Genomic DNA, 12,107 nt, shown 5'->3' on the forward strand with positions numbered 1-12,107 from the left:
GGAGTGCACTGGGCCAGTGAGTTACTCTGGTTATAGGGAGTGTACTGGGGAAGTGAGTTACTCTGGTTATAGGGAGTGCACTGGGGCAATGGGTTACTCTGGTTATACGGAGTGCACTGGGTGTGAGTTACTCTGGTTATAGGGAGTGCACTGGGGCAGTGAGTTACTCTGATTATAGGGAGTGCACTGGGGCAGTGAGTTACTCTGGTTATAGGGAGTGCATTGGGTGTGAGTTACTCTGGTTATAGGGAGTGCACTGGGGCAGTGAGTTACTCTGGTTATAGGGAGTGCACTAGGGCAGTGAGTCACTCTGGTTATAGGGAGTGCACTGGGTGTGAGTTACTCTGGTTATAGGGAGTGCACTGGGGCAATGAGTTACTCTGGTAATAGGGAGTGCACTGGGCCTGAGAATTAATCTGGTTATAGGGAACGCACTGGGCCAGAGAGTCCCTCTAGTTATAGGGAGTGCACTTCGCCAGTGAGTTACTCTAGTTATAGGTAGTGCACTGGGGCAGTGAGTTACTCTGGTTATAGGGAGTGCACTGGGTGTGAGTTACTCTGGTTATAGGGAGTGCATTGGGCCAGTGAGTTACTCTGGTTATAGGGAGTGCACTGGGTGTGAGTTACTCTGGTTATAGGGAGTGCACTGGGTGTGAGTTACTCTGGTTATAGGGAGTGCACTGGGCCAGTGAGTTACTCTGGTTATAGGGAGTGCACTGGGTGTGAGTTACTCTGGTTATAGGGAGTGCACTGGGTGTGAGTTCCTCTGGTTATAGGGAGTGCACTGGGCCAGTGAGTTACTCTGGTTATAGGGAGTGCACTGGGTTTGAGTTACATTGGTTATAGGGAGTGCACTGGGGCAGTGAGTTACTCTGGCTGTAGGGAGTGCACTGGGTGTGAGTTACTCTGGTTATACGGAGTGCACTTGGCCAGTGAGTTACTCTGGTTATAGGGAGTGCACTGGGGCAGTGAGTTACTCTGGCTATAGGGAGTGCACTGGGTGTGAGTTACTCTGGTTATGCGGAGTGCACTGGGCCAGTGAGTTACTCTGGCTATAGGGAGTGCACTAGGGCAGTGAGTTACTCTGGCTATAGGGAGTGCACTGGGCCAGTGAGTTACTCTGGTTATGCGGAGTGCACTGGGTGTGAGTTACTCTGGTTATGCGGAGTGCACTGGGCCAGTGAGTTACTCTGGCTATAGGGAGTGCACTGGGCCAGTGAGTTACTCTGGTTATAAGGAGTGCACTAGGGCAGTGAGTTACTCTGGCTATAGGGAGTGCACTGGGCCAGTGAGTTACTCTGGTTATGCGGAGTGCACTGGGCCAGTGAGTTACTCTGGTTATAGGGAGTGCACTGGGTGTGAGTTACTCTGGTTATATGGAGTGCACTGGGTGTGAGTTACTCTGGTTATAGGGAGTGCACTGGGCCAGTGAGTTACTCTGGTTATAGGGAGTGCACTGGGGCAGTGAGTTACTCTGGTTATAGGGAGTGCACTGGGTGTGAGTTACTCTGGTTATAGGGAGTGCACTGGGCCAGTGAGTTACTCTGATTATAGGGAGTGCACTGGGTGTGAGTTACTCTGGTTATAGGGAGTGCACTAGGGCAGTGAGTTACTCTGGTTATAGGGAGTGCAATGGGGCAGTGAGTTACTCTGGTTATAGGGAGTGCACTGGGTGTGAGTTACTCTGGTTATAGGGAGTGCACTAGGGCAGTGAGTTACTCTGGTTATAGGGAGTGCACTGGGTGTGAGTTACTCTGGTTATAGGGAGTGCACTGGGCCAGTGAGTTACTCTGGTTATAGGGAGTGCACTGGGTGTGAGTTACTCTGGTTATAGGGCGTGCACTAGGGCAGTGAGTTACTCACTAGTTAACGATGTGAGCGGTAGTTACCCGTGTCTGTACAGCCTCCTCCTCCAGTGTCACGGTGTCATGGTCTCTGTGATCCTGGTTGGCGCACAGGCTGCAAATGGCAAGTCGGTCGATGCGACAGTAGAGGACTAGCTCCCTGCCATGGGCCCGGCATCGTGTCCCGGGAGCGAATCCCTCTCCCCGCAGGGCCTCGCTAATCCGGCTCAGGGTGATGCTTTTGGCGAGCTGGGGCCTGCTGGAGTAGGTCCGTCGGCAGTCGGGACAGGTGTAGCCGCCGTTCGCTCGGTCCCAGTGCTTCGAGATACATTCGTTGCAGAAACTGTGACCGCAGGGCGTGGTCACCGGAATACGGAAACTTTCCAAACAAATCGGGCAGCAGAGTTCATCCTGAACGTTCATCCTTCCTCACTCACTGACCAGCCCTCACCCAGCGACCCTCACCCAGCCCTCACCCACCGACCCTCACCCACTGACCCTCTGACCCTCACCCACCAACCCTCAGCCACTGACCCTCACCCAGCGGCCCTCACCCACCGACCCTCTGACTCTCACCCACCAACCCTCAGCCACTGACCCTCACCCAGTGACCCTCACCCAGCGACCCTCACCCAGCGACCCTCACCCAGCCCTCACCCAGCGGCCCTCACCCACCGACCCTCTGACCCTCAGCCACCGACCCTCTGACCCACCAAGGATCCGCTTACTTGTCTCTCTCTCTCTCTCTCTCGAGCCTGCGACTCACTGCGTCCGTGAAACACCGTTCTCGCTCCCGCCCGCCTATGATCACCACGCTCTCTATTTGTCTCTCTCTATCTTCTCTCTCTCTCTTTCTCTCTATCCCCCTCTTTCTATCTCTCTCTATCCTCTCTATCTCACTCCCTCTCCCTTTCTAATCACCTCTCTCTCTCTCTGTCCCTCTATCTCGATCCCCCACTCTATCTCGATCTCTGTCTCTCTCACTTTCTATCCCTCTCTTTCTCTATCTCTCTCTTTAGCTCTCTCGCTCTCTATCTCTCTGTCTCTATCCCTCTCTGTCTCTCTCTTTCGCTCGCTCGCTATCTCTCTCTCTTTCTCTCTGTCTCTATCCCTCTCTCGATCTCTGTCTCTATCCCTCTCTCTCTATACCTCTCTGTCTCTCTCTCTCTCTGTCTCTCTCTCTATCCCCCTCTCTCTCTCTCTCTGTCTTTCTCTGTCTCTGTCTCTCTCTCTCTGTGTCTCTCTCTGTCTCTGTCTCTATACCTCTCTGTCTCTCTCTCTCTTTCTCTCTGTCTCTCTCTCTATACCTCTCTGTCTCTCTCTCTCTCTCTGTCCCTCTCTCTTTATCCCCCCTCTCTCTCTGTCTCTCTCTGTCTGTCTCTCTCTCTCTCTGTGTCTCTCTCTGTCTCTGTCTCTATACCTCTCTGTCTCTCTCTCTCTTTCTCTCTCTGTCTCTGTCTCTATACCTCTCTGTCTCTCTCTCTCTCTGTCCCTCTCTCTTTATCCCCCCTCTCTCTCTGTCTCTCTCTGTCTCTGTCTCTCTCTCTCTCTGTGTCTCTCTCTCTCTATCCCCCTCTCTCTCTCTCTGTGTCTCTCTCTCTTTATCCCCCTCTCTCTGTCTCTATCTCTCTCTCTCTCTGTATGTCTCTCTCTCTATCCCCCTCTCTCTGTTGCTCTCTCTCTCTCTCTCTCTCTGTCTCTCTATCCCCCTCTCTCTCTCTGTCTCTGTTGCTCTCTGTCTCTCTCTCTCTCTCTGTGACAGCCCAGGTTACGGGAGCTGCTGTTACGGAATCGAAACTGAAACTGGCCTGAAATACCAGCCGGAGGGGGAGGGGCAGGGGCACCAGTTATTTCTGCCTCTCCCTCCCCCTTCTCTTCCCCTCCCCCTCTCCTCTCCCCCCTCCCCTCTCCTCCCCTACCCCTTGCCCCTTTCCCTCTCCCCTCTCCCTCTCCCCTCTCCTTTCCGTTCCCCCTGCCCCGCCCCTCCCCTCTCCCCCTCCACCCCGGTCCCATGCCCTCCCGAGTAACGAGGCCAGAATGGCAGGTTTTGCAGCTTGTTTAATGAGGGACTCTGTACAGCAATCTATAATATAGTGATGGGGCGACATCAGCACTCCGGGAGGCAGCTCGGCTGGTGCTCACCACATCCTCTCCACCATCGTTCACCGAGGGAAAGGGTCTTCGCCCCACGTCTCCGCACTGACCACCTGGGTTGTCAGAAGTGCATCCTGCTCCTGGGGACCTGTGGGGGAAGGTGAGCAGTTTACACCAGCTATCGGGGACCAGGGGAGTAATAGAGGGGCGTCTATCTCTGGGGCAATGCTGCCTTGAGTTGTCTGACCACCCCCTGTGGGGAATCACAGGGCCTCGCCCCTCCCTACCTCTGTAATCACCTCCAGCTCCTCTAATTCTCGCCTTTTGAGCATCCCTGATTATAATCGCTCCACCATCGGTGGCCGTGCCTTCAGCTGCCTGGGCCCCTAGCTCTGGAACTCCCTCGCTAAACCTCTCCGCCTCTCTACCTCTCCTCCTTCTTAAAGTGTCTTATGAGGAAAGGTTGAACAGGTTGGGCCTCTACTCCTTGGAGTTTAGAAGAATGAGAGGGGATCTTATTGAAACATATAAGATACTGAGGGGGCTCGACAAGATAGATGCAGAGAGGATGTTTCCACTGATGGGGGAATCTAGAACTAGGGGGCATGGTCTTAGAACAAGGTGTCGCCCATTTAAAACTGAGATGAGGAGGAATTTCTTCTCTCAGAGGGTTGTAAATCTGTGGAATTCTCTGCCCCAGAGAGCTGTGGAGGCTGGGACATTGAATATATTTAAGGCGGAGATAGACAGATTTTTGAGCGAGGGAGTGGAGGGTTATGGGGAGCGGACAGGGAAGTGGAGCTGAGGCCACTCTCGGATTGGACGGTCAGCCACCTAAAAACTCACTTTTAGAGTGGAACCAAGTTCTCCTCGACTCCGAGGGACTGCCTGTGATGATGATGGGAAGCTGATTCCACCATTAGATCAGCCATGATCTTATTAAATGGCAGAGCAGGCTCGAAGGGCCGTGTGGTCGACTCCTGCTCCTATTTCTGATGAAAACCTACTTCTTTGACCAAGCTTTTGGTCAACAGCCCTAATTTCTCCTTATGTGGCTCAGTGTCAATTAAAAAAAAATCTCATAACTCTCCTGTGAATCTGATTGGGACATTGCACTACATAAATACAAGTTGTTGTTGTAAATCACAAACCCTGCCCCCTGGGGGTATCACAGGGTATCCCAAACACTGCCCCCTGGGGGTATCACAGGGTATTCCCAAACAATGCCCCCTGGGGGTATCACAGGGTATCCCAAACACTGCCTCCTGGGGGTATCACAGGGTAAATCCCAAGCACTGCTCCCTGGGGGTATCACAGGGTATCCCAAACACTGCCCCCTGGGGGTATCACAGGGTATTCCCAAACAATGTTTCCTGGGGGTATCACAGGGTATCCCAAACACTGCCTCCTGGGGGTATCACAGGGTAAATCCCAAGCACTGCTCCCTGGGGGTATCACAGGGTATCCCAAACACTGCCCCCTGGGGGTATCACAGGGTATGCCAAACACTGCCCCCTGGGGGTATCACAGGGTATCCCAAACACTGCCTCCTGGGGTATCACAGGGTAAATCCCAAACACTGCCACCTGGGGGTATCACAGGGTATCCCAAACCCTGCCCCCTGGGGGTATCACAGGGTATCCCAAACACTGCCCCCTGGGGATATCACAGGGTATCCCAAACACCGCCTCCTGGGGGTATCACAGGGTAAATCCCAAACACTGCCCCCTGGGGGTATCACAGGGTTTCCCAAACACTGCCCCCTGGGGGTATCACAGGGTATCCCAAACACTGCCCCCTGGGGGTATCACAGGGTAAATCCCAAGCACTGCCCCCTGGGGGTATCACAGGGTATCCCAAACACTGCCCCCTGGGGGTATCACAGGGTTTCCCAAACACTGCCCTCTGGGAATATCACAGGGTATCCCAAACACTGCCCCCTGGGGGTATCACAGGGTAAATCCCAAGCACTGCCCCCTGGGGGTATCACAGGGTATCCCAAACACTGCCCCCTGGGGGTATCACAGGGTATCCCAAACACTGCCCCCTGGGGGTATCACAGGGTAAATCCCAAGCACTGCCCCCTGGGGGTATCGAAGGGTATCATACTGGATTTGCAGTAACATTCACGCACAAACTCCTCACTTACATTGATATAGCAAGCCTGTTCAGGGATTGGCCAGCTGTGGCACTGACTCAACATCTGATTGGTGTCTGCAATAAACAGAAAGAGGACAGTCAGCAGATCACGTCGTGAACATTGTTCATCTGTCTGTTAGGCAACTTATCCACTCGCCTCCCACCGGAAACCAGAACCGACAGAGACTGAGGGCATCGCTGGAGGGTGCATGGTCACAGTACACTGTGGGTTCACAGAGTAACACCCTGTAATATACACAGGACAGTGTCCGGTCTCTCACCCGACACACTGGCTACACACAGTACTAACACCCTGTTGTCCAACACTAGCCAATGAGCCAGCTGTTGTTCACAGTCAGTCGTTGATATCCCAACGAGCAGCAGGATTTCCCACTGAGCTCGGTGCTGGAATTCATGTGAGGAGGCCCAGTGCCTGACAGTCCTGGGATAGGGTCTGGACTCTGGGGGAAATGGGATGGGGTCCCAGAGCCTGGGGGGAATGGGATGGGGTCCCAGAGCCTGGGGGGAATGGGATGGGGTCCCAGACTCTGGGGGAAATGGGATGGGGTCCTGGAGCCTGGGGGGAATGGGATGGGGTCCCGGAGCCTGGGGGGAATGGGATGGGGTCCCGGACTCTGGGGGAAATGGGGTAGGGTCCCAGACTCTGGGGGGAATGGGATGGGGTCCCAGACTCTGGGGGGAATGGGATGGGGTCCCAGACTCTGGGAGGAATGGGATGGGGTCCCTGAGCCTGGGAGGAATGGGATGGGGTCCCAGACTCTGGGGGGAATGGGATGGGCTCCCGGAGCATGGGGGGAATGGGGTAGGGTCTCGGACTCTGGAGGGAATGGGATGGGGTCCCAGACTCTGGGAGGAATGGGATGGGGTCCTGGACTCTGGGGGGAATGGGATGGGGTCCCGGATTCTGGGGGGAATGGGATGGGGTCCCAGAGTCTGGGGGGAATGGGATGGGGTCCCAGAGTCTGGGGGAATGGGATGGGATCCCAGAACCTGGGAGGAATGGGATGGGGTCCCTCATGTCTGGGAGGACTTCTGGTTCCAAGTTTCAGGTAGGACAGCTTCCAAATGAGAAGACGACTCTCAGTAAACAATCCTAGTTTTACGCTCTATTTATCAACACTCTGAATTCCTCACACCTTCCTCCTTATCTCAGCAATATTGACTGTTCCACTCAGTGGGGAATCTAGAACTAGGGGGCATAGTCTCAGAATAAGGGGCCGCCTATTTAAAACTGAGATGAGGAGGAATTTCTTCTCTCAGAGGGTTGTAAATCTGTGGAATTCTCTGCCCGAGAGAGCTGTGGAGGCTGGGTCATTGAATAAATTTAAGGCAGAGATAGACAGATTTCTGAGCGATAAGGGGATAAGGGGTTATGGGGAGCGGACAGGGAAGTGGAGCTGAGTCCATGATCGGATCAGCCATGATCTTATTGAATGGCGGAGCAGGCTCGAGGGGTCGTATGGTCGACTCCTGCTCCAATTTCTTATGTTATGTTTCTTACAACTGCACGTGCTCAGAGTGCGTGGAGGGTTTCGGAATAAACTGAGACTTTGCGGTGAAACAGCGATGAAGATACTCGCAGAGGCAAAAAGCGAATTAATGGGTAAATGGAACCTCTTTTTGTCAAATTTTTTTAACCTGTTTACTTTGACCATTGGAATATTCAGGTGCAAAGAAAATAATGGCAGAAAAATCTCTTTCAAAAAGTGTTGTGCGATTTAATTGATTAATTTTCTAATTTTTCTTCCTGGTTGCCTCATTCAGGATTTGGTTATTTTCATACGTCTTTAGCGGTTTCTCATTAGTAGAGGTTCCAAGATTGCCAATTCCGTCTCCGTAACATCGCCCGTCTCCGCTCCTGCCTCAGCTCATCCGCTGCTGAAGCCCTCATTACCTCCAGACTTGACTATTCCAACACACTCCTGGCTGGCCTCCCACTTTCTACTCTACGTAAACGTGAGCTTATCCAAAACTCGGCTGCCCGTGTCCTAACACGCACCAAGTCCCGCTCACCCATCACCCCCCTGTGCTCGCTGAAATACATTGGTTCCCGGTCTGACACCGCATCAAATGTAAAATTCTCATCCTTGTTTTCAAATCCCTCCATGGCCTTGCCCCTCCTCCAGCCCCACAACACCCCCTGTGATGTCTGCACTCCTCTAATTTCATAGCTAGGGGATTTGAGTATAGGAGCAGGGAGGTCCTATAGTATAGGAGCAGGGAGGTCTTACTGCAGTTGTACAGGGCCTTAGTGAGGCCTCACCTGGAATATTGTGTTCAGTTTTGGTCTCTTAATCTGAGGAAGGACGTTCTTGCTATTGAGGGAGTGCAGCGAAGGTTCACTAGACTGATTCCTGGGATGGCTGGACTGTCATATGAGGAGAGACTGGATCAACTGGGCCTGTATTCACTGGAGTTTAGAAGGATGAGAAGGGATCCCATAGAAACATATAAGATTCTGACGGGACTGGATAGGTTAGATGCGGGAAGAATGTTCCCGATGTTGGGGAAGTCCAGAACCAGGAGACATAGTCTTCGGATAAGGGGTAAGCCATTTAGGACTGAGATGAGGAGAAACTTCTTCACTCAGAGAGTTGTTAACCTGTGGAATTCCCAGCCGCAGAGAGTTGTTGATGCCAGTTCATTGGATATATTCAAGAGGGAGTTAGATATGGCCCTTACGGCTAAAGGGATCAAGGGGTATGGAGAGAAAGCAGGAAAGGGGTACTGAGGTGAATGATCTTATTGAATGGTGGTGCAGGCTCGAAGGGCCGAAGGCCTACTCCTGCACCTATTTTCTGTGTTCCTATGTTTCTGTGCCCTCCTGAACATCCCTGATTATAATCGTTCCACCATCATGGCCGTGTCTTCTGTTGCCTGGCCCCAAGCTCTGGAATTCCCTGCCTAAACCTCTCTGCCTCTCATTCCTCCTTAAAACCTACTTCTTGCTGCATTAAAGGCGCTATATAAAATCAAGTTGTTGTTTTCTAGCCAATTTTCCCATTTTTAATTCGTACCTTCACAACCTCATCAGCTCCGATTTGCTGCTTTACGTTGAGCCAAAGTGCAACGAGAAGGTGACAGTAAGTTCATGCAACAGGAAATGTGTAAGATCACCAGATCACCAGATCACCAGATAACAAGAATCAGGAGCAGGAGCAGGAGTCGACCATATCGCCCCTTGAGCCTGCTTCTCCATTCCATAAGATCACAGCTGATCATTGACCTCAACTGCAACTTCCCACCCAATCCCCACATCCCTCGATTCCCCGAGCCTCCAGATGGAATCACCTAAATACACAGAGATACAGAGCATAGTCCCCCCCCCCAGTGTCACCCCCAGTGTTACCCCCAGTGTCACCCCCCCAGTGTTACCCACCAGTGTTACCCGCCAGTGTTACCCACAGTGTCACACCCCAGTGTCACTCCCAGTGTTACCCCCAGTCTCACCCCCAGTGTTACCCCCACTGTTACACCCCAGTGTTACCCAGTGTCATCCCCCAGTGTTACCACCCAGTGTTACCTCCCAGTGTTACCCCCAGTGTTACATCCCAGTGTTACCCACAGTGTCACCCCCAGTGTTACCCCCAGTGTTAACCCCAGTGTTACCCCCCATCTTACCCCCAGTGTTACCCCCACTGTTACACCCCAGTGTTACCCCCAGTGTCACCCCCAATGTTACCCTCAGTGTTACGCCCCCATGTTCCCCCCAGTTTTACCCCAAGTGTCACTCCCATGTTCCCCCCAGTGTTATCCACAGTGTTACCCCCCCCAGTGTTACCCCCAGAGTTACGCCCCAGTGTTACCCCCCCAGTGTTACGTCCCAGTGTTACACCCCAGTGTTACGCCCCCATGTTTCCCTCAGTGTTACCCCCAGTGTTTCCCCCAGTGTTACCCCCAGTGATACGGCCCCATATTTCCCCCAGTGTTACCGTCCATGTTCCCCCCAGTGTTATCCTAGTGTTACCTCCATGTTCCCCCCAGTGTTACCCCCAGTGTTCCCCCCATGTTCCACCCAGTGTTATCCCCCAGTGTTACCCCAAGTGTTATGCCCCCATGATCCCCCCAGTGTTACGCCCCCATGTTCCCCCCAGTGTCACCCCCATGTTCCCCCAGTGTTATCCTAGTGTTCCCCCCAGTGTTACCCCCATGTTCCCCCCAGTGTTATCCTAGTGTTACCCCCATGTTCCCCCAATGTTACCCCCAGTGTTCCCCACATGGTCCCCCCAGTGTTACCCCCAGTGTTATTATTGGGATGCTTTTAGTTTCCTCTACCTTGAAGACCTGATACAATATTTGTTCAAAGTCTCTGCCATTTCCCTGTTCCCCATTATTAATTCCCCAGTCTCATCCTCTAAGGGACCAATGTTTACTTTAGCTACTCTCTTCCTTTTTATATACCTGGAGAAGCTCTTACTGTCTGTTTTTATATTTCTTGCTAGTTTACTCTCATAATCTATCTTCTGCCTCTTTATTAATTTTTAGTCGTCCTTTGCTGGTTTCTAAAAATTTCCCAATCCTCTGGCCTCCCACTGTCTTCGTAACATTGTATGCCTTTGTTTTCAATTTGATACCATCCTTAACTTCCTTAGTTAGCCATGGATGGTTCTCCCTTCTCTTAGTCTTTCTTTCACATTGGAATATAACTTTGCTGAGAGTTATGAGATATTTCCTTAAATATTTGCCACTGCTTTTCTACAGTCTTACACTTTAATATATTTTCCCAATCCACTTTATCCAGCTCTACCTTCATACCTTTGTAATCGCCTTTATTTAAGTTCAGGACACTAGTTTGAGACACAACTTTCTCACCCTCAATTTGAAATTCTGCCATGCTATGGTAATTCTTCCAGAGGATCCTTCACTACGAGATCATTAATTAATCCAGACTCATTACACATTACCAGATCTAAGATAGTCTGTTCCCTGGTTGGTTCCACAACATGTTGTTCCAAGAAACCATCCCACATGCACTCCATGAACTCTTCCTCAAGGCTACCTTTGCCAATTTGATTTGTCCAATTAATACCAAGATTAAATTCGCCCATGATGATTGCCGTACCTTTCTTACAAGCCTCCATTATTTCTTGATTTATGCTCCGTCCTACAGGGTAGCTACTGTTAGGGGGCCTATAGACTACGCCCACCAGTGACTTTTTTCTCCTTATTATTCCTTATCGCCACCCAAACTGATTCTACATCTTGATCTTCTGAGCCAATATCGTTTCTCGCTAATGCACTGATCTCATCTGTTATTAACAGTGGTACCCCACCTCCTTTTCCTTTCTGTCTATCCTTCAGAATTGTCAAATACCCCTGAATATTCAGTTCCCAGCCTTGGTCACCTTGCAACCACGTCTCTGTAATGGCCATCAGATCAAACCCATTTATATCTATTTGTGTTTATTTTGTTAGGAATGCTGCGTGTGTTCAGATAAAGAGCTTTTAACTTTGTCTTTGTATCACTTTTCCCTACTCTGACTCGACTTTCTGGTCCACTCTTATCTTTGTACATTCTGTCCCTTTCTGAAATTAAATTTTAACATTTTGATTTAAACCTAGAACTTTAAAACTGTAGTTCAGTGGCAGTTAACTGTCAGTCAGCTGTCTTGAATAGGTGTTAATCACAGGGAATAGGGGAGCTGAGTTAACACTTATAAATTGGGTTTAGCTCTTCAGAGTATAAAAGTCAACAGTTTTTCAGAGTAGAGTGGTGGTCTGCACAGAGCGGTCTTAAAGGGAGTGATTTAAACAGAGTGGTGAATTTGGGAATTTGGAAAGATTGGGAATTGGGAGAAGAGGGGGAAGGAGTTGTAGTTTTTTGCCCACACTATGTGTAGTGCTTTGTGTTATAACAGAGGCAAAAAATCAACAGTGTGACGTCAAAGTGACTTCGGCTCAGGGGAAACAGTTGATTGGTGAGTAGCGGGTGAGTGTTTTTGTCTTCTAGTGTTAACTTTATTTCATAATCAAATAGTTCATAGTTTAGTTCATAGTTAAATAACTAGA

General features: G+C 51.0%; 2 protein-coding genes across 6 annotated transcripts in view; both read right to left on the bottom strand.

Moving 5' to 3' along the window:
- LOC139272917 (E3 ubiquitin-protein ligase TRIM65-like) overlaps positions 1-2,285 on the bottom strand; it is a 31,529-nt gene extending 29,244 nt beyond the window's left edge. For both annotated transcript variants that reach the window (XM_070889021.1, XM_070889020.1), the window contains exon 1: positions 1,890-2,285. In XM_070889021.1, coding sequence (XP_070745122.1) covers positions 1,890-2,267 — 378 coding nt within the window. In that variant the 5' untranslated portion in view covers positions 2,268-2,285. The remainder of the gene's footprint in view (positions 1-1,889) is intronic.
- Positions 2,286-3,888: 1,603 nt separating this feature from the next.
- Positions 3,889-12,107, bottom strand: part of LOC139272918 (E3 ubiquitin/ISG15 ligase TRIM25-like) — a 59,514-nt gene continuing 51,295 nt past the window's right edge. For 3 of the 4 annotated variants that reach the window (XM_070889027.1, XM_070889024.1, XM_070889022.1), the window contains 2 exons: positions 6,088-6,152; positions 3,889-4,086 (listed from right to left, as the gene is read on the bottom strand). In XM_070889027.1, the coding sequence (XP_070745128.1) occupies positions 4,060-4,086; positions 6,088-6,152 (92 nt within the window). In that variant the 3' untranslated portion in view covers positions 3,889-4,059. Of the gene's footprint in view, positions 4,087-6,087; positions 6,153-12,107 lie in introns of those variants that run through there. The other variant, XM_070889026.1, reaches the window with a different exon arrangement.

Source organism: Pristiophorus japonicus, chromosome 9, assembly GCF_044704955.1.
Source record: "Pristiophorus japonicus isolate sPriJap1 chromosome 9, sPriJap1.hap1, whole genome shotgun sequence".
NCBI lineage: Eukaryota > Metazoa > Chordata > Chondrichthyes > Pristiophoridae > Pristiophorus > Pristiophorus japonicus.